General features: G+C 35.7%; 2 protein-coding genes and 4 long non-coding RNA genes across 13 annotated transcripts; 4 read left to right on the top strand and 2 right to left on the bottom strand.

The window, feature by feature from the left end:
- The first annotated feature begins 1242 nt into the window (after positions 1–1242).
- Positions 1243–3692, top strand: LOC106309899 (probable tRNA (adenine(37)-N6)-methyltransferase). The gene is made up of 9 exons (XM_013747046.1): positions 1243–1383; positions 1462–1583; positions 1675–1775; positions 2359–2554; positions 2629–2721; positions 2809–2868; positions 2961–3035; positions 3173–3253; positions 3338–3692. The coding sequence occupies exons 1-9, from the start codon at positions 1317–1319 to the stop codon at positions 3578–3580; spliced, it is 1038 nt and encodes a 345-aa protein (XP_013602500.1). The 5' UTR covers positions 1243–1316; the 3' UTR covers positions 3581–3692.
- A 34-nt stretch (positions 3693–3726) lies between these two features.
- Positions 3727–4909, bottom strand: LOC106309900. Its single transcript, XR_001263647.1, has 5 exons — positions 4440–4909; positions 4222–4349; positions 4074–4139; positions 3875–3991; positions 3727–3805 (listed from the first exon to the last, which is right to left on the bottom strand). It is a non-coding gene; the product is annotated as an uncharacterized LOC106309900 (long non-coding RNA).
- Positions 4910–9668: 4759 nt separating this feature from the next.
- On the top strand, positions 9669–12871 carry LOC106308311. Of its 3 annotated transcripts, XR_001263562.1 has the most exons (6): positions 9669–9731; positions 9811–9983; positions 10089–10201; positions 10563–10645; positions 10732–10835; positions 10915–12871. It is a non-coding gene; the product is annotated as an uncharacterized LOC106308311 (long non-coding RNA). The 3 variants fall into 3 exon arrangements; XR_001263561.1 differs by having other exon boundaries at positions 9677–9983; positions 11545–12871; XR_001263560.1 differs by having other exon boundaries at positions 9677–9983.
- LOC106308312 lies at positions 12650–14013 on the bottom strand. The gene is made up of 3 exons (XR_001263563.1): positions 13251–14013; positions 12988–13094; positions 12650–12742 (listed from the first exon to the last, which is right to left on the bottom strand). It is a non-coding gene; the product is annotated as an uncharacterized LOC106308312 (long non-coding RNA).
- Positions 14014–16397: 2384 nt separating this feature from the next.
- LOC106310427 lies at positions 16398–18056 on the top strand. 2 transcript variants are annotated; one of them, XR_001263781.1, is made up of 3 exons: positions 16398–16776; positions 16842–17283; positions 17512–18056. XR_001263781.1 is itself a non-coding variant. In XM_013747665.1 (2 exons), exons 1-2 carry the CDS (start codon positions 16401–16403, stop codon positions 17076–17078), a joined length of 495 nt encoding a protein of 164 aa, XP_013603119.1. In that variant the 5' UTR covers positions 16399–16400; the 3' UTR covers positions 17079–17336. The 2 variants fall into 2 exon arrangements, 1 of the variants encoding a protein (XP_013603119.1); XM_013747665.1 differs by lacking the exon at positions 17512–18056 and having other exon boundaries at positions 16399–16776; positions 16960–17336.
- A 2180-nt stretch (positions 18057–20236) lies between these two features.
- LOC106310103 lies at positions 20237–21361 on the top strand. Of its 5 annotated transcripts, none has more exons than XR_001263689.1 (3): positions 20237–20321; positions 20699–20879; positions 21080–21293. It is a non-coding gene; the product is annotated as an uncharacterized LOC106310103 (long non-coding RNA). The 5 variants fall into 5 exon arrangements; XR_001263688.1 differs by adding an exon at positions 21325–21361 and having other exon boundaries at positions 20243–20879; positions 21080–21193; XR_001263690.1 differs by adding an exon at positions 21325–21356 and having other exon boundaries at positions 20243–20879; positions 21080–21206.

Below are 21361 nucleotides of genomic sequence, written 5' to 3'. Positions count from 1 at the left end.
CGTCTGATAAATAATCAGGTGGGTTACTTTAACACATGCTATCACAGAACCAACTAAAGGACTAAGTGTAAGAATACATACCAGGAAGTTGTTTCCCAGTGTTTGTGAACTCAAGTATCTGACTATATGCCATGAATCTGAAAAGTTCCATAGGGATGGGCCTAGCAGACGCCGTTACCTTTTCAAGAGAGGTCCCTTCATTGAACCGAATCGAGAAAGAAGCATCAGACAAACAGAAGTTGGTGTTGCTACGTACGACGTCAAATCCGGTTAAGGTGTAGAGGGAGCCTTCGCTGAGGCGTTCCCAGAACCTAAGCTGACTGGTCGCACTGACAGTTCCTTGCGTTAGGTTGACTGTAAGCGAAGAGAAAATAAAACATTTAGACAATGTTTTTGGGAAGGAACGTTAACGGCGTTATACTTTACAGAATCAGGGTGAAGTAAACTGTAAAACAGATTCATGATAAAAAAAGGCTTACATTCTCATCGACAAAGAGCATGTCAACACTCATCAGTTCACCTCCTTTCCTTAGATTTCGCGCCTCCCAGAACCGCAACAATCGAACCTCCTCCGCAACATTAGAGCACCGGAAATTGAACAGAGTAATCTTCTGGTTCTTCTCAAAGTTGTGATAATCATATGTGAAAGAGGAGGTATTTATACCAGAAGTAACTTTGTGAAGCGAAGAGGCGGATTGAATGCTAAGAGGAGTGGAGCAATCACCAATTAACAGGGAGTAAATAGGAGAAAGTGGAAAGAGTGTAACGGCCATGGCATCAACTTCGTCTTTCTATTCGGATAGGCGGCGACGGTGAGAAGATGAGACCTAGAGGGAAGAAGGATCCGGGCCTTGAGTTGCTTTGTAATGACATGGGCTTAGAAACACAGAATCACGTTTAGAAAAAACCCAATTCGAGTGTGTTAACAAATCAGAGAGCGACACTTGTCATTATTCTCTCCAAGGAGAGAAAAAAACTCTATTTTATTACTATAGATAGATATAGATAATTTATTGTTATCTATTTAATTAATACAAACTATCCAAACCTAGTTTTACGTATCAATAAAAATATTTTTAAAAATATAACAAGAGATCAAATTGATTATGTACATTTAAACGTTAGTGAAACTCATCTTAAAAAAAAATCAGAAATTTGAGCTGGGCTTTTAATTGTAGGCCATACTAAGCCCAAAGTTCATGTAGCCTAATAAGAATTAAACAATTAGATAGGCTTAGTGAAGAACGCAGTCTCTTCCAAACATTCCCGCCGCCGTCGTGACGTTCTACTCGCCGGCACAGAAACACCGTTCATCCATGAGTTATACCACGGCAGCTTTAGCCCTTACACTCACCTTAGTATCTGTGTCCGCCACAGTCTCGCGTAATCTCTCTTTCTCTACCTCTTGCCATAGCTCTTTTTCAGGTCATTAAACTCTTCGTTGAGATGGTTCTTGCGAAGTGTATAGATGGAGGAGACGAGGAGAAGATCTGGAGCATAGGATTAATGAACTTAAGAAGTCTTTGGGATCTGTCAGTGAGAAAAGTGCTTCTGAGAGAAGAGGTCGAGTCAAGGCTCAACAGGTCTCCTTCTTTTAACTTCTAGTTGCTTACAATGTCATTGAAGTTGATTGTCAAGATGAAGTGAGTTTATGTATTCTTGTTAATCCTGTAGGCATTACGGGAGGCTTTAGCACAGTCTGAGTCACATAACTCACACAACACTATATATCCAATGCGACCTATTGGCACTATACAGTCTTGCTTTTCCACAAGGTACACTGATACCATTTGCTTGACAGTTTCAAGGGAGCATACTATAGTAGGCATGGGTGTTTGGCTATCCGTTTTGATTCGGATAGAGTTTTTAGGGTTTTTGGATTCAGACTTTTATAGGTGATATTTGGATTTTATATATGTTTGAGTTTGGTTAGGTTAATAATACTTCGGGTTTGGTTGTATTTTATGACTCTGCCTAAGACCTATTTTGGATCTGAACTCATTTTGGGTTCACTTAATTTAGGTTTGTTCATATATTTTTAGATATCATATCAAAATAAAAGTAGAATTGAGTATTTGAGGTATTTATTTAGATTTTGAATACTTATTTCAGTTACTAATTCAGAGTTTCCGGTTGGGGTTTTTTCATGGGTTTTGGTTTATTCGGATATTTGTGTTACAAGTTAGGTTTCCGATTTATTTTATATCTCTCTACGGGATCTATTTGGGTATTTTTACTGTTCAGATCGGATATGAGTTTAGTTTTTATGGTTTGGGTTTCAAATTTTTTTGCCCAGGCCTAGAGCACAATGATGTTCTAAAATGTTGGCTTTTAATGTGCTGCTTCTTGGGTTTACAGGAACGGGACACCGAGGCAGCCGTTGCTTGTTTCTCTTGCTAGAGCTTGTTTGAACTTTGATCCGGCATTGGTTCCTCCTGCATCTCTCGAGGGTCTCGGGGAGTATTCTCACTGCTGGATACTTTACGTTTTTCATCTCAACACTGATATTGAGAAGCTTTGGAGAAAGCCATCTCAGTCTAAGCTCAAGGCTAAGGTACAATACTTCTTCTTTATTTTTTTTGGCTGATGTTCGCAGTCTGAAGATTCTTGGGGGTGTTTTGAGTTCAGGTGAGAGTGCCAAGGCTAAATGGTGAAAGAAAGGGAGTCTTTGCTACTCGGTCTCCTCATCGACCTTGTCCCATTGGGCTCACCGTTGCTAAGGTTCTCTGAACACAACACATTTCTCCTGTAGTTAAGAAAGAAGTTGAATATATTTATCAAATGTGCTTAATGGTAGTTTATCCACAGGTAGAAGAAATCCAAAAGGATAAGGTTCTGCTCTCTGGTGTTGATCTGGTGGATGGGACTGTAACTCTCCTTTCCCTTTGCATGTTAAATTGTTTCTGTTCCTTATCAGATGCTTGAGTAGTTCATTGATTATTTTAACGTTTTTTGGACAGCCTGTTCTTGACATCAAGCCTTATTTGCCATACTCAGACAGCATTCAAGGAGCTTCAGTTCCAAACTGGGTACAGGTATGAACATTATGATGTATTGACTTTTCTAAGTTTTTTTTTTGTCATCCAAGTAGCTGTGACCACTGGTGAGACTTTTTGATTAACTTATCTGAGTTGGTCAAAACAGTGATTAAGATATCAAAAATGAATTTCAGGAGGACTGCTTATTGGCTGTGGCTTCTGTGAGTTTTTCAGACGTCTTCTCTTCATCCATCACCAGCTGCTGGAAACTGATTGTGAGTGACTTAAGTTTTGACCTCACCTGACCATCTCTTGTTCATTTTCCACTTTGACAAAAACATTTGCTTTGTTTTATGCAGGAAAAGAAGTCTCTGTATGGTTCAGCTGACGAGTTCAAGAGCTTGATCACGCAGGTCCTGTCATGGGACATACGATCAATGTCGCAACGGAACAAGCCGCAAGACACATCAGATGCAGACAGCACCGTGTATCACTTGATTCTGGAAGGACTAAACGTGTCTTACATGATAGATAATGAAAGTAACATCCTCGTCCAAGATGTTTCTCTTCCAAACAACCTGGAAGATGTTGCAGAAACCTAATCTTCGTTCAATGAAATTAATGTTTTATTTACAAAATCTCTGGAATTAATGTTTCATATGACAATACTAATCAGTGATTCATATACATGAAAACTTTTGTTGAAGATGTAAATCGGAGAAGATTGGTGTATTAGAGGAAATAAGAAGAAAAAGCTGTTCCTTCTTCCTGGAGCCTCCTTACTGCTTCAGTTCATTCATCCCTGCTCCTGCAGAACTAGCAGCAACCTGCAAATGCAAATCAGTAAGTTTTGTTGTGACAAGATCATCAAACACAACTAAGTTGCCTTAACTTACCTGGCTTTTAGCTATTCTCATGTCTTCCATGCTCAGAGCTCTCAACGTTATGACTCTCCTCTGTTGCTTCTTCTTTTGCTTCAAACCCCTCTTCACTACTCTTCTCTGCTTCCTCTCCTGAGTTTTATGAGAAACATTCATTCAACCGCTAGAGAGTGAGTGAGAGAGAGAGAGTGGGGACAGAAGGGAAAGTTGTCACCTTTTCAAGCACTCAATGCTTTATCAGCTCCCTCACCGGTCGATATGCAGCTGTTGTACAAAAGTTCTGTTTGCATAAATGGTTCACAATGAGTTCATAAAGTGAAGATTCAGGTGTCTAGTAAAGCTTGATGAGAGTAGTGTCAAACCTTTAGATCACTTCCACTATAACCATCTGTCATCTGCGCAAGAATCAAGGTTCTCTGTTTGCTCTTTTGAAAATAAAGTTCTCAAGATCTTCTCTCCGCTCTCAACCGGTGGAAGACCAACCATGATTCTGTCTCACAACAAAAACAAAACCATAAGCTGAAACTTAGTACAACTCAGCCTCAAAGTTTCAAGTGAAAGGAGTATAAGTTCCACTTACGTTCTCTCAGACCTCCTAATGATGGCTTCATCTATATCGGCCTATTTGTTGCTGCAAGAACAAGAATCCGATCACCTTAATTCGACATAAGCCCATCCCAATGTGTCATGAACTCGTTTTTAATCTTACTCATAGCTTCATGCTCTCCAACTCTTGTCCTCTGCCCCAACATGCTATCCACTTCATCCACAAATATAATAGTTGCAGACACTTTGGCTGCTAAGGTGAACAAAGCTCTCACATTCTTCTCATCTTCTCCAAACCATTTTGAAGTGATTGTGAACATGGACACGTTTATAAAACTAGCTCCAGCTTCGTTTGCAATGGCTTTTGCAATCATCGTTTTCCCGGTACCAGGTGGTCCAAAGAGGAAGCAGGACTCTTGAAGTGATTCTTTGGTTTCATCTAATGAACCTATCTCATTTGCTGCGATAACCTCTGGTCTTATGCGCTTCTCAAATTCAATATACGAAAACAATTATTGACATATGAATGCCTAATAGTATGTTTAGTTTACATTGCTTTCATTAACTCTTATGGTCGTTGACCAAAAAAGAAAAAAACTCTTATGGTCGTTTAACCCTTTGCCGGAAAAAATCAACCATTTGGAACGTTTCTAATTAAAAATCGTGAAACTAAAAACAGATCCATTTTGAGGAAAAATAAAGAGACTAGAGTTTAATAAAAATAATGATAATTGTTAATGCACTAATTGTATTCTTTTTTTTTAAGAACAGATCTATATATATCTAATTATATAAAATAGGCTTTGAATCTCTCCCAGGGGGTCCACGTCGCCATCCACGTCATCAATTCATACACTGACGAGTCGACATCTGTCCTGCACTACAAAACGCAACGCAGCGCGTCATTTATGAAATCACCGGGCTTTTATTTTGTTTTGGCCTGTTCGACGAAATGGGTTTGATACGTTCGGCCCTGCGCATATGTCAGCATAGAGCTAACCCTAATTACCTCCTTCGTTGCTCTGAGTTTGAATTCGGCGGATCGCGTCTCGATTGTTCTCTACTTCATTTGTATGTAAAGTATCCAACCTCGGATTCTCCGTAGCCTCCATTGACTCTTATCGCCACCAGATTTCCTTACTTATTCATCTCACAGGCGTTATTAATATTCAGGCGTTACAGAAGCTCAATGAACCCAAGTGACGTCTTATCTCACGCATTAACCAAACCTCTCCACTCCTACCATGATTTCTCCTTAAATGCATTTCCCATTAATTCTTTCTTCTGAATCTCCCACTATAAAAAAAGTATGTTCTATACCCTCGAATTCATCCGTCGATTTAAGCTTCTCAATCTTAAGCTCTCCAAAAATGGTGAGTTTAACGAGATGGTGTCAACGACTTGCTCTGTGTTGTTGCAGAAGACCTGATAAGTAAACGAAGATCGCCGAGTAGATCATCTGGACCGGTTTAGGATTGGAGGGACCCGACCCGTTTGTGAAGAGAAGCAGTGGTGTGAGACACGTGTGGCGTTACATGCGAGGCGGATCTGAGCGATTGGAGGAGGGGAAAGAGTCTCCAGATGAGGTTGGTGTGGTGTATTGTGACGGTTGTGGGAGGATCTGGACACGGTGGCTTACATGTTATGAGTAGGAGTAGAATGAAGGATATATCGATGATGATGAGGATGAACTTACAAGGAGAAATATTTTTCTGCTGAGGTTTCACGGCGGAGGAAGTAAATGGAGTTGAGGAGGAGGCGGAGAGAGGGTTTAAGAAAAAATGGAGATTCGACGAATCCATTTGCGTTCTGTTTGTGTTTTTATTTTTAACGGTGGAGTAAAGAATTTCCAAATTAAAATTAGGTTGATGAGTTTTGCTTTTCACCGATTAATTATTTGTTTCAATGGGTTAGAGTGGAAAAGTCCTTTATTGTTTTTTTCTTTGTGAACCACACTCTTTCATTCGAATCCATTAAGTATTAGTAGAAGGCTCAAAATAAGCTAAGATCAAAAAAGAAAACATTACGAGACTTCCTATTTTCATAGGATAATGAACACGTGTAAGTTTGTAACCTAATGAAACCAGTCTTACACGAAAATTTAATATTTTATACATTTTAAAACTGAAACCAACTGTAATTTTAAATCATAACTAAATATTCAACCACAACTTTACTAACAAATAATAAAATTAATAAATTTGATTATACTCATATATAAATATTCTCAATATTTTCGAAGTTTTATATTATTCAAGACAGAATATCAGAAACGACAATAAATACCATAACCTATATGTTTATCACATTAGTTAAATTTAATTTAAATATAATAAAAATTAGTTTGAAATAAATATAAAATTATATTTCTTATCTTTACAATTTACATACATATGAATAAATTAAAACGAATATTAAAAATTTAAATATTATTATCTTAATCTGAAATATAATATCATTTATTTTAAAAATAAATTATGACTATAGTTATATCAATATATGTAAAATATTTATACAAAAAACAATTATTTTAATTAAATTATAACAAATATTAAAGATCTACATATATTTCATTGCATAATAAATGTAAAAATTCAAAAACAAAAAAATCAAAAGGAAAGAACGGATCTTCTGTTGGCATTAAATTTGATAAAATTGGTGGTGTATGATGCAACGGTGATGATATCAGATTAGAAGTGAGCGGAATAGAAGTAGTGGTAAACAGAGTTGTAGCGGTGGTCGTGCAAGGAGTTGCGGTGGCTGGATGCAAAAAAAAAAAGAGGCATGGCGGTGCAAGGAGTTGCGTCAGTTGCAGTGAAGAAGCTGCTGTAGCAACGGTGAAGGAGTTGCGGCAGTGGCGATGCAAGGAGTTGGGGCAGAGGCCATGAAGGAGTTGCGGACAGTGGTGGTGCAAGGATTTGCAGCAGTTGCGGTGGAACCATGAGTTGCAAAGATCTAAAAAGAAAGGCAAAGATTGGAAAGAAAAAAAATATATAAAATTAAAAAGATAGTGCTGACAACTCTTTTCCATCATTCGTTTGATATATAGATAAAATTGAAGATGATTAATAAAAAAAATAGTTTTATGCTAAAACACAACCATTTTGTTCAGAATCTTTTTTCCGTTACACGTTTCAGTTTGATCAAATCAGAACAAAAAATTATATATTGTCTATTGCAAAACTGTAAATATAGTTAGATTGACAAATCTATTTAATCACTAAACCAAAAAAACTATTTATATGTTTGTTTGTTTTTAAGATTGGATTGTTTTTAGGATTGGAGACGATAATTCAATTATTCTAAAGCTCATTAAAAAAAATCAGTTGTAAATTAAATTAATTTTTACATAAAAATTTGAATGAACAAGATAAAAGATTATTTTGATCATATCTAATGTTTAATTAACTTTTATTCGTGTAGCTTGCTTTCTTGAATATAGTTTTTCAGTTATGAAAATTAAATAATATTAGTACAAATAATTTTAATTCGTTCATAATAAATAAAACAAAACAAGAATTTTATTTACCTACCATAATATATTGGTGCTTCCATCCCAAAGTAGCAACAGAAGCAGAAACAGTACTGGCGTTGGATTTTTTTGCTTCATTACTTCAGATCCATGCTAGCAGTTCTGACCAATTAATAAACATTTGCAATGGTCCGCTTATACAGGAGAAAACCATACTCTATATATCTGAGCTATGGCCACAGTTGAGATGAAGATGACCTCTGGTTTATGGATTCCGAGAACAGAGGCAGCTTCATGTTTGGCTGAGTATGCTTGCTGTGAAAATGTTTACAATCGTATGTCAATTAGTACTATATATTGTTTTGTTTTGAATTGAGACAGTTTTATTAGCTAATACAAAGAAGGGTTCATTTCTCTAGAACAAAAATGTCGTGTTCTTCGTATAATAATATCGTTTTCAATCTACAATTTTTTTTAGAAAATGCTTCATAAAATTAATGTAAAGTTATATAAAATAGTTTTTTTTTTTAACTTTCCGTATATTCATATAAAATAGTTGAACTATTTCTAACTTCCCGCCCGTAGGGCGGGCCGACCCTAGTATATATATATATAAATGTTTGCCTCCTTCCGGTTGCGCCACGTCATAAAGTTGTTGATTGTGAATGCGACACCTGTTTTCTTTTTCTAAAACTCATCGTTTCATTAACTTTTGATGTAGGCTGTTGCGTTTCATAATTGTTTACGGTTTAGTGGGCTTTTTGTTCACACCGTGATATAGCCCAAATACAGAGAGATAGCCAATATAATGAAAACATTTGTAAAGACTGGAACTTTGGAAACGAGAAGGAAAAAAAGGAGCGTACCGTGAGTTTCTGGATGCTACTGACTTCGCCTTGGTTGGAGGCGATATCAACGGTGACGTTTCATTTCGCCGCCACCTCCGGTAACTCAATAACATTCAAGAGTTTAAAATTATTGGCGATGGGTTTTGCAGAGTATGAAGAGGCAGATGTAAGATGATGATGAACAACAACACTGAAAAGGTTAAAAAAGAAAATCGAGCCAATTAATAAAAATATTCCAGTTTAAGCGGTGGCGAGTAAATCAGATCGGTTTCTCAATTCCTCTATGACTCGATCAAGAGAGAAATGTAGTTTTTTTTTTGTCCAAAGAAATATAGATATTATCAAAGCAAAGATTTCTCCGAAAGAATCATAAGAAGATAATGGAATTTTTTAATTAGTTATTGGGAATTAACATGAATGGAAGTGCCATACACGCGTAGAGACATGCATGTTGGTGAGATATGGGATACAAATTTTAAACTTAAAAAGGAAATAGACAGGAAGCAATGCGTTCAATTTCCATTGGATCTTTTTTTTTTGAGCCTTTTGTTTCAAAGAAAAACGACATTACATAACCGGATTTACTTCGGTTTAGTTTAGATTCGATTCAGCTTAAACGCATGCATGATTTTAAGTTACACAAGTTTCATTCAATAAATAAATCAACGGAAAATTTTATTGTAAGAAATTGAGTTAATTGAAATTCATAAGACAGAAAACAATAAATAATTAAAAATAATTTTATAATTATCTAGCTACTTATCTAATTATATAAAATAGAGTTTGAATCCTTCCTAGGCCCTCCACCTAGGATTCCAGCTAGGAAATTCGGGTAAGGAAACAGCGCCACGTGTCCGTTATTCAAAACGCGTCATTTCATTTATAGAAAGTAATAAAAATTTGTGGGCTTTCTGTTTATGTTAAGAATTAATGCCCAAAACAATACTCTTTAGTCCTCATCGCTTACCACGCCGTAACTAGGGTCTTCTTCTTCTTCTAACGCCTGGTATCTAAATTTTTTTTCTCTGTTATCTGTCAGCATCAATGGCGCCTCGAGTAATTGGATTACTGAAATCGAGTTGCAGAATCTCTTTGTTTGTCTCCAATAGTCCAATCGCGTCTTATAGCCTTCTCTTCTAATAATCCGAAACGTTCCGAGTTATTCATCGCATTTATCACCTTATTAACTCCATAGGCGACGTGAACCACGATCTGACTTTAATTGTGAGTTATACCTCTGAACTACACCTATAAAAAGGTTAGCTTTCTTCACTTGAACATCATCTTCTCAATCTGTGAAAACACTAATCTATATATTACCTGTGAAATGGCCAACTCATCAATCTTCCTTTCTGATCTGAAGCCTGGCCGAGGCTCCTCCACCGTCCAAGTGCCGTTGCTCAGGTTCTGGAAAGCCAGAAATGTCCGAGTGGAGGGGAACTGATGTCTCTTGATATGCTCTTACTGGCTTCAAAGGTAATTATGTTCTTAAACTCATGTTCAGATTGCTTTATGTTCACAAAACTCATGTTCAAACTAGAGATATTAACGAGGATTAAACCAAATAATAATCTACGACCAATCTCTTCCTATCAAGGTATGCATTCATTACCCATTAAATGGTGTAATGATGAATACAAACCGTTGTTCATGAAAATTGTTGATCGACTCTCCAATGTTTATACTAGTCAGTTGCGTTATCACTAGTATTGAATACATTAGTATGCTAAACTTACTAAGGTAACATTTGCTCCTATGTCATATTTTCTTCAATACTATTGAAAAGTGACTATTAATCTATTAATCTATAGTACCTTTGTCGAACTTTTTCATGCAGGCCGTTTGTTCCTTAATGCAACTTCAGGAACACACATTTATTTCGATAAGGAGACTAATGTTAGGAGAGGTCCTCTTCTACAAGTAAGTAGCATGGTGATTGTGTATGCATTCATTCATATACTAATGTGACGAAGACATTGTTAAAATGCACCTGTTGGTATCCACAGACACTGGGCTTCAGTCAGTAGCTCCGCTTCTGAAAGGATATGCCACGGTTGAGAATCTGACCATATCCGAGCTTAATGAGTTTGTCATAGCTGCACTGTCTCAGGTAGAACCTCTAACCTTATGATTTTGTTTTAGTAACAAGGTTGATACCATTGATATGATTCTGGTATTCCAACATGTAGGACATCGATTTCATGTGTTCTGGGAAAGTGTTGATTTAGGAACTGATAAATTTAAAAAGAAATGTTCCTAAATGTTGCATAATGAGAGATATGCAATGTGATTAAATTTGTTAAACTTGCGGGATTATAAGTCGACACAAAAATACACAAACCATTTAATTATTAGTCACTTATTGATGAGTTAACTCAGTGCTACACTGACAAAAAACATCACAACATCTCGTAGAACAGAGGCCTTCTCTATGATACGGGACATGCATAGATGTCCTACATGTTGATGTATTAGCTAAGAAAGCTAGGATAAGCAGGCAAAACTGCCTTTTTCAAAAGAAAAGAAAAAACAAATAGTTGCACAAAAAAGAATAAAAGGAAAAGATTAACCAATTTAAAAAAAAGGAAAGTTTCACCGCCAAAGGTGTGTCTGGTCCCGCCGAGAGTTCTGTTTCAGTCAACCACCGTATGTTCGATTGAACGGTTTGCATCTGGTGACTCTGAGACTTTGACCTCTCCGCGATTTTCTTGGCTTCGCTTTTGTTTTGTCCAAACTCTTTATGAAGAAGCAGAGTGTTGGTTAGTGATTCTGGGGATGTTCTACGTTTTCTGACTTGGTAAAAGTATTTGGGTTTCAAGGCATTGAGCAAAGGGTCTTTAATGGCTTCCCGGATTAACAGACTCGGCCTTCTGGTCGTTGAAGGAGATATCGACTGTGACGTTTGATGGAAGCTTTTCTGCAAAACTTTGAGGAAATCACGCCTGAGACTTTGTTCTGTGATAATGCAAGCTTCGCCCTCCTAGACCCCGAGGAAAAGAGCCGTTCAGAAGATTTGAAGAAAGATCAAGAACTTGTACTGCTTCAAAACATCACCTGAAAAGGAGTTCTTTGCCAAGAAGGTGTTTGTTGGGGACTACCAATCTTGTGACTGTTAATATGTCTTGTGTGTGTTGGGCTGCCCAAGATCTGAACACGTGATACCTGTCCACAAAGCATGATGTTTCATCATCATAGTTTCAGTTGCGTACAACAAAGAGAGAGAGAGTCACTGAAGGATAAGAGTATTTGAAAAGATAGCAGGAGAACACCATCAATGCTGAGGGCTTGGGAGTTTTCTGGAGGCTAGAAGAAGGCGAAAGAGGAATAATGAGAAAAGGTTGCTTCGGTTGGAAGTCATAGTTTCTCAGTTCTAGGTATCTATCTCTCCTTCTTGCATTAATAAATAACTAGTTACTCTTGTTCTAGTTACACAAACCAACCTTGTCCTTTGTGGATCCACGTTTCTTCATGTAAGACCATAACACAGCGAACTGGTAAGTCTTCTGACAGAACCTCCAAAGGTTGAGCTGGCTCTGTGACTAGCTCATGAAAATATTCTGTCTTCCCAGAAACTTCTCTGTACGATCTTGCCAATGAAACCCCCATATATATATAGCAAAAACCTTCTGCAGCCTGGAATGGGGTGTGATGCGCAACATAGGTAACTCTGTCCTTGACCTATTCTAGCACCACTAGAACCATATAAACGAGCGCACATTTTCTGTAGAATTCTTTCAGTATCTTTTTTTCTTGGCTTCCCATTCCATAGACTTGCAGTACCATAAGCTTATTATACCCAAGGAGCAAAGAAGAGTCTAGTGATTCGTTGTGGTGTGTCTAAGATTAGGTTCCAAGGGGAGGACATGTACCAGCTTGCTTCAAACTCTCAAAGACTCTGTAACTAACCTGACCCGACTGAAAGTAGCCATTTTGGCCACGGAGAATAAGTTGTCCTGTAATATTCAGTGGCTGCTCATCATTATGCCTTGAAAGTAGGGATCTGATCTTTGATAGGATCTGCGCACAAAAAGAAAGCACTTTGAGATCTGTTAGATGGTTTTCTAATAGTTTTCTTTAGCACACTTTTGGCGTTAAAATAAATTATGTTCTTACTCTTTTAGAATGGCATTCCATCTTATTATTTCACTACTTGTATTCTGTGTTGTACTATATGTTTTCTAGGCAGACAGGGAACGTTTTTTCATCTATGGAGAGAACATTATGACCCTTGTTTAATTAATTAGAAGAAAGCGAGGATATACCTCCAAAGATTGTTTTCACCAATTCATTAGCTGCTCGTGCTACTGAAGAAACTTCACATGAACCAAAACACTTCTGAAGGTTTGCTTCTTCAAGTCAACTGTTCCTCCTTCAAAGATTTAGATTTAGATTCAAATTTTACATGAAAGGATGCATATTTTCATTCAATTTTTAACTATATAAGACTAAAAAGGAAAGAAAAAAAAAAGAGAAAAGCCATACATATTAGACACAACATGAAAGGGAAATTGATTAAAATAAAAACCTGAATCTATGAGTTCATGGCCATATATGTGTTATCGGCCTAAAAATATCTTTGGGGTAAATTTCTTTGGTCGGGGGTTGCGGATATCATCACGACAAGTAGGACATGAAGGCTTGCGGCCCAGCCACATGAGAATACAATCCCTGTGAAAATTGTAGTCGCAGCAGCGCAACTTGGTGATGATACTCCTAGGACCAAAATCTTGTAGGCAGATTGGACAATCTGGTTCGGTTGGTATTTTACGACCTTCAGAGTTGTAATCATTCACATCAATACAATTATTGATATATGTTTGTTTGACTGCTCCAACTTGAGCTTCAACCATGAAACCACTTCTTTTGCCCTCCTCCGTAATGGCGTCTTTGCAGATTTGAGGAAGGATGAACGGTTGAATCCAGGTGGGTATGATTGTCTTAGACAAGGCCTTAACAACATAACCTCTGCAAAACAAGGTGGGATCTCCAATCCAATAACCGGTGAAGCTATGGTTCTGTGTTTTAACAGATTTTCGCGAAGAACGCTACCATCCCGCACAAAACGCAGTTCAACTTCTCGGACCCGTATCGAGAATGATACTGGAGTATTGGAATCAACGGCACGCCTCTTCGATTCATAGTTTACAGTCTGCTTCGTTGAGATGATCCCGTCCAGGTCCATGATCGTTATTACCAAAGCGTTGCTAATCTCTTTTCTTAATTTGTTTCTCTCTGTTGTGTTCCTCTGATTAGAGATCGATTGCTTAATATTTATAGAGAAGCAAGGGTTCGTCAAAAAGGAAATATGTTTAGAAAAAAGGAAAAAAATGCGTTTTCTAAGAAAAAAAGAGGAAAAGGTTAACAAATAAAACAAAGGAAGGTACCTTCCACCTCGCAAACGGTTGAATTAAATCACAAACGGTTTTAATTTATATTTTTTATAAATTTATATTTGTTTTTCATTTTAAGTGTTCTATATTTTTTTAATATAAATTTACATTGTAGATGTATCGTATATTTGTCATAATCTATCTATCATATTGAAAGTAATGTTTATTGTTTATTAAATAATAATATACTATAAATTTTTACGATTTTATATAAACAAATCTATACCTCACAAGTGAATTTAATGTTTTAATGTATTTTCTTAAATCATTTTTCTAAACAAAATAATAATCACAATCTCAATGAAAATGAAATTATAATTATGATTTGGGCTAAGACGTTTTAATCTTTATTTGGGCCAAGATAAGATATGATTAATGAAAAGCCTATTAGGTTTCTGTTTTTTTTTTCGTGAACAAACGGCAAAAATAAACAGACTTTTTGTTCTATCAAAACAAAGATAAGATTCGGATTTCTTTGTTTTCTCTGGCATAAGAAAGTCAGTAGAGACCAACATCTTTATGATTCACAATCAATACTAAGAATATGTATGCAGATCATTAGTGAAAAACGGTAGCATATAAAGGTTTGGACATTTTTAGTTTTTATTTACAATCGATTTCTGATTTTTATGATCTTTAGGTTTTGTTTTATTTCTTATATAATGTAGGTGCGGATCTAAAACATATAGAACGTGAGCACGAGTCATCGCAGACAAAACTAACTATAGAAGATTTGTCTATAAAAACTCATCTCCTAACACACCGGCTTCGGAGGAGAAGACGAACATAGAACATCAAAGATGATTTGAGATAGTAGGAGTCGACATGGAAAGTATTTTTTGATAATTATTCAATTACTTATAAAATTTGGTAGCTGTATAGTCATGTGGTGATGATGTTTCTTGTCCAATTTCATTTTGTGTGACAAGCATTGATTCAGCTCTTGGAGTCGCCTTGATGAATCTGTCCTTACTAGGAGGATTGTCCATGTATGGGAAGAGGTGATTTTCTGATTTTAGTTATTTATTTCCTTAGTTTCTTTGTGTGTATATTGATTGGAATTGGTGTAACAACTTCTCTATAAGTACAGCGAACATAGAAGCAGTTTATTGGAGCTGTAGTGAAATTGATATATATATATTATTTTCTATTGGTTACATGCATTTTTCTTTACTTTTTTTACCCCAACTATTTTAATCAAATATTTGATAGTAAATTATTACTCTTTGTTTTATTAGTTTTATATCAAAGATTATCATTTTAAAAACTCTACAAATAGAAACTTATTTTATTCTATTTTATTTGATTTGAACATATAAAAAATCGACTTTTATAAGAAATGAAATAATAGGTGTAAAGCTGATGTGGAATTGTCAAAATAAAATTAGGGTGTTGAAGCATTGATGATAGTCTAAGATGAATCCACCTCAATTTTTTCTCTTTTTCAACTACGTCATTGTAGCTATCAAACTGTTGAAAAATGATTCAACACCCACTTTATAACTAGCATTATACCCACAAAATATGCATATTCAACTACTATATGAGTTTCAATAATAAAACACTGAATTTCATATTATACCCAGAACATATAAATATTCAATTAAAAAATGTACAAGTGAAATTAGATTTTTAATTGACTTTAAATTATTAAGTAAAATAGTTTTGTACACATTTATTTGCTAGATCTGTACATAATAAATACTTTAAATATTAACTCAGTTTCATCAATACTACTTAAAATACACCAATTTGATAGATTTGAAGACTTTTATTTTTAAAATATATTATGTTTAATCAACACAGAACTATAATATAAATATATGATAAGACTTTTTTAAAAGCAATCGCTGAAATTGTTTTTGTTAATAACTAATTGTATCATTGTAAAATTGAATATTGATTATTGAAAATTGTACAATTAAAATTTAATTGTATCATTCTTTTATCTGAATGTATGTGGCGTTATCACCCATCCGGTCTATGTTTAGCATACCTTAATAACATCCAGCTTCTCTTTATATTTTTAAATAAAATAGTTTCATTTTCTATGACGTTCTTAGGCTTATGTTCATACTTCATAGTCTTCTTATGTTATTAAACCCATGTTCATAGTGTTCTTATACTAAGCATTATGAAACTGTTATATACGGATTTCAATTGACCTACTTCAGTGAGATTTATTTAGAAACCGGTTGTGATTTAACTCATGTTTATAGTCATCTTAACCGCATGTTCATATTATCTTGAAATCATGTTCATAATGTTTTCCTGATCTTAAAATCATGTCCATGTTATTATCATATTCAACCTGTTATATAAACATCTTCTGCATGATTATTTTTGAACCGTTTGCAAAGAATGGTTTCTTTCTAAATGTGTTTCAGGCGACCATTATGCAAGCATCCGTGAACGTGAGCCGACTAGCAACTTACGGGCCTTATCTCTGGGCTTGTTCAATGTATTCTTTCACCAGTTTTGATGTAACTCAATGTAATCAGAACTTCAGGCTCTCGCACTCCTCTCTGCTGATTCGATTCAGTGACGCTACCACTCTTGCTGAGTTAACTGAACCATCTTCTCCAATACCTAAAGAATGTTTCAGGTTCCGTAATCACAGCGAGATGCTTGGTCTAGCCAACACCAATACCCAACTTCCAGGTATTCCTCCTATAATCTGTTCATCAATATAGCTGGATAAGGTATTGATATTAATCCTCACACAGATATTATTGGTGAGATAACTGCTGTTAAGAGAAAGTTCTATTTCGCTTGAATGGCTAACTCATCTATATTGCTCGCTGAAGGCTGGCCAGAGATGGGTTCTTCTTCTGTTTTGAACAGGAAAATCTGAGGATTCAGAGGTGCTCGAAACCAAAGGGTATCTCCTCATCATTCTCTTCCCGACTATATCACCTTTGCCGGAGATGCGTTCTTCTTCTGTTTTGGAGAGTGGAATCTGATGATTCAAAAGTGTTAAAGCTTTGGAGACTCCGGGAGTAAGTAAGGAGACTCCATCGGCTCGAGAGGCATCTCCAATGGCCGGTAAACAAGGTCTGTCTTGCAACTCGGAACCATGGCTTTTTCCATTTAGACAGAGGTGAAGGAAGTGAGAGAGAAAGTGGAGGTCAAGAAAGAGACGTATAGTATTGGGAGGAGACTTTTGGTGTAAGTGAAAGGCTTTTAATGGAGATATATTTATAACTCTGCTTTCTCAGCCTTAGTTTAATTGTTTTTTCTCACTCTGTTTCTTTTGGAGAACAGTTTTGATGTAAGCGAAAGGTTTCAATGTAGAAAGATTTTATTACTCTGCTTTTAGCCTTCGTTTATTGTTTTTTTTCTTACTCTGTTTCTCTCAAGTCAATTACACTTAACAAATATGCTCATGGTCTGCAGAATGTGTTTGATTTTGGCCTTAATGGAGGTCTTCTTTCAAGATCACGTTTTGGGTATGATATTCTTTCATCCCGAAGCTTTTTATGTACTTTTGTGTGCGTTGTTCCTATTATGTGCACCTTTAGCCTGGCTGCAGAGTTTGTCAACATGCTAAGAACCAAAACTAAGCCTTCTGTTTATGTTTTTTCCCTTGCTTTTAGATTCATTTTGTTGCCATGCATGCTGGTACTGGTTCTTATGCGAGACCAAATTTTGCCGATTATCTTGGAGCCAAACCAGGATGTCTTGGTCACTAAGATGTATATTACATTCAGTTTTCGAACCTCCAGAGATTTCAGATGATTGATGTTGGAAAGTTTTGTAGGATTCAATTTCCAATAGAGTTCCTCTAGAAGATTTTGGACATGGCCATCCAGATCCTAATTTGACGTAAGAAAAAAACTAAGGGGAAGACTCACCATATACACTTAGTATATAATTTTATAAACCGTCTTATATATAGATACGCAAATTGCCAGTGTATAGAACACCAAGTCAAGAACAATTGCCTGTCTATCTTAGCAATGGGGAGTCAAAACCATGGAGCTCTTTTGCAGCTATTGTTTGCTTCACAAGCATAAATTTCAAATTATATGTTGGGTGTAAGGTTTTCTTTTAGATAGAAGATTTTAGTTTAAACAAAAAAAAACAAGTTACACATGGTGTATTCAAAAGCATTTTCTTGAATAAATTTTGCATATTATTCAAAAAAAAAGAAGATATGCAACTGGGTTGATGTCATGTATCGTAGCGATGGACCTAATTTCTGAGCTGCAAGTGATTGTATGTTTGTGAATAAATCTTACAAATTTTCTTGGTTTTTTAGCTTTAAGACACATCTGTCATAAATTTATTCACCATAATTGTGCATTTTCTGAAAGGTGATGGTGACAAAAATGGTTTTAGGAAAAAAATTCTTTAAATTGCATAAAGTGCCGTTCGCATCTCATAAAGTGCATGGTGCTCTTGATCGTGTTGCTGAGAAGTTGAATCTTTCTTTCTTTGGGGTCAATCAATTTTACCAAACAGTGTATATACCTGCTTTACAACCAAACTAATATAGATGTATGTATCACATTGTAAAGGAATATATAAAATAAAAGTATCAGTGCATAGATCATATAAAAAGAAAGTGTGTTTCAAAAAAAAAAAGATCATATAGAAAGTATATGATATCTAATAAGAATAAACATAATTAGTAAAAACTAATATTATTTTAATTTGAAAACAACAAAAAAATGAATGTTCATTAAAATTTAACATGGTTTTTATTGTTTGCTCACTTGCACACGTGACTGTAATACTATTTTTTTTTAATAACTACACATAAGAAATAAGATATGCTACAACTAAAAAAATATGAAACAATAAATAAATCAAATTATATCAACACATCAAACATATTAAAATATCTTCACATCCAAATAAGATTACATTATATACACATTAGTCCCATTTAAATTACAGTGTAAAGAAATGGTCATACGTATTAAAAGATTTAGATGTGTTTGAATTTAAAAAAAAAAGATAACAAAAAGATATGATAATAGTTAAAATAGTACAAGTTAGAAAATATGTTTGACAGCAAAATAAAAATTTACACACATCAAATGTAAATAAAGTTAAAATTAACAAAATATAATCTCTGCTGCTTGAGTAACAACGAGAGACACTACGACGATTTAATGTCGTCTTCTGTACCAAAAAACCATGCATGAACTCAAACCATCAATAAGCTGCCATGTCATTGACATGGATAACAACTCCAAGCTTTGCTTCTGTTTCAAGCAAGTCTATAAATTCATAACCATCTTTTGAGATGACTTTTCCGGCTCGACCATAAAATGCAGCAACAATGCACATCAATGTTCCTTGCATTCTGGGCTGTATGGAAAATATTTGCCACAAGTTTTAACAAAAATTAATATATGGATTGATTGCTATATTTGATGTTTCAAAACCAAATTAGTTGTCTAAGTAAATATTCTAAAAAGTACTAAAGTGCAAATATACGAATAACACAATAGGCTGGTGCAGACAAGACTAATCGATTGTATCACACTGCCAACCAAATGAATATACAAAATTTTATATCTTGGAAAAACAATATATCTACGCGCGGATCGAACCTAGTTTTATAATATAAAGAAGAGAGTGAAGCTGCCACGTCATAAATTACTTTCACCAGAGCGTGACATCTGTCCAGTCTATTACTACAAAACTCTGCATTATGTTAAATCAAACTCTGTTTCTGGTAGGTGATCTTCTTTTGATCAAGCTTTTCGTCTTCTTCTCATCCTCATTAATGAGGTTCTCCGTTGAAGCCTCTCGGGCTTTTCCATCTCGAGTTCTGCTTCTCACGCTGTCTAGGACCTTTCTCGATGCGAGCGGCTCCATATCTCCTCCTCGACCTCGTTATCATAAGCGACTCCAGATTTCTTTTCCTTCTCTTTCTGTCGCCGGCAATCATGGTAAATCCTCTTGAAACTGCTCTGAGGTATTTTTACCAGATTTTCGTCTCTTCGTTTCGTGATAAAGATTTTGATTATAATTTTTATTTTGTACTCTTTCGTGTTTTTCAGATTATTTTTGATTATCAATCGTGTGTTTGAGGATCTTTTCGTTTATGATCTGATTTCTTTGATATTCTTATTTAATGATCTCGATGCAGTTTCTGATTCCCGGGAAGTTTTTAGCATTTCCGGGAAGCCCGAAATGTAGAGAAAGGTGGTGAGCTCATGGGCGTTGATACGCTTTGGGTTGATGGAAAGGTAACTCCTTAGATCTGTCGTGATTTCCCAGCCGTTTGTCTCAGTCCTTAGTGATTCTGTTACTTTTTAATCTGACACAATATGCTGATTCGATGTTTGTTTGGTGGTTTAACATGTTGTTTTCTCTTGAGATTGAATGAATGTAGAATGTAGAATGAAATAGGATTGTGTTGGGTTTCCTAAAGATGAATTTAGATGGACGTTTATGGTGTGTATAACTAGAAAAGTTTCTCCAACAGGTAAATTGCTTGCTTGCTGCTGCTATTGTTCGTTTACAGAATGTTTCAGAAGAAATTTTTTTCTGCTTTCTTTGTTTTCAAATAGAACATTGTTGGTAAATGGATCAAAGCTATTCGCAATTGCATTTCTTGCAACAGGGCAGAGCTGGACCATAATCTCTGAACTAAAGCAGGACGATACGTAATGCATGGGTTTCTTGATCTAGGACTCGATCCATGGCTCAGAAACATCTAACAAAAAGCTTAGCTGTACTCATGAGCCTAATCGTTACTCTCATTGGTGATTGAGGTGGAGCTGGAAAGTTAATCACCATTTCCGGTAACACAATCATCCCCATCTCTAATAATCTCTAATGTTGCCACTATAATTTTTTTGATTACATGTGTTGCAAGACTCTAAATTAGCTGAGTCTTACTCTGTATATTGAATGCATATGCTAACTGTGTATTACTGGTTTTTCAAAGTCTTTATCTACCTTTTTCGGTACACTCTCTGCATAACTTATTAAGTCTCTACAGGTTGATAGGGATATGCGAGTCACTACTGATCGATCATATATCACAGCCAATAGTAAAGAAAGGAGAGCTGAAATTCAACGAGCTATGATGTTGCAGTGTACTTCGGATGTACAAGTAATGACTATTGGTAGTTAAATAGGATTACGTTATCAAAACTTGGATGCCCGTGGAACTCTACTTGAGATTGTTAATTTTAAAAGTATTAAAACTCATTATAAATCTCCTGTCATGATTCTGGTTTTCAGGAAATGGAGCCAGAAGTGCTTGGAATTGTCAGTGGTT

The sequence above is a fragment of the Brassica oleracea genome, chromosome C8 (assembly GCF_000695525.1).
Source record: "Brassica oleracea var. oleracea cultivar TO1000 chromosome C8, BOL, whole genome shotgun sequence".
NCBI lineage: Eukaryota > Viridiplantae > Streptophyta > Magnoliopsida > Brassicales > Brassicaceae > Brassica > Brassica oleracea.
This window is presented reverse-complemented; position numbering and strand designations above follow the sequence as displayed.

What these genes read in the sequence shown, in the direction of transcription:
- LOC106309899 (XM_013747046.1), top strand. Translation starts at nt 1,317, where the DNA reads ATGAGTTATACCACGGCAGCTTTAGCCCTTACACTCACCTTAGTATCT. An exon ending in TGTGTCCGCCACAGTCTCGC is followed by an intron (nt 1,384 to 1,461) that starts GTAATCTCTCTT and finishes GTTCTTGCGAAG; the next exon opens with TGTATAGATGGAGGAGACGA. An exon ending in TTGATCTGGTGGATGGGACT is followed by an intron (nt 2,869 to 2,960) that starts GTAACTCTCCTT and finishes TTTTTTGGACAG; the next exon opens with CCTGTTCTTGACATCAAGCC.
- LOC106310427 (XM_013747665.1), top strand. Translation starts at nt 16,401, where the DNA reads ATGTCCATGTTATTATCATATTCAACCTGTTATATAAACATCTTCTGC. An exon ending in CACCAATACCCAACTTCCAG is followed by an intron (nt 16,777 to 16,959) that starts GTATTCCTCCTA and finishes TGTTTTGAACAG; the next exon opens with GAAAATCTGAGGATTCAGAG.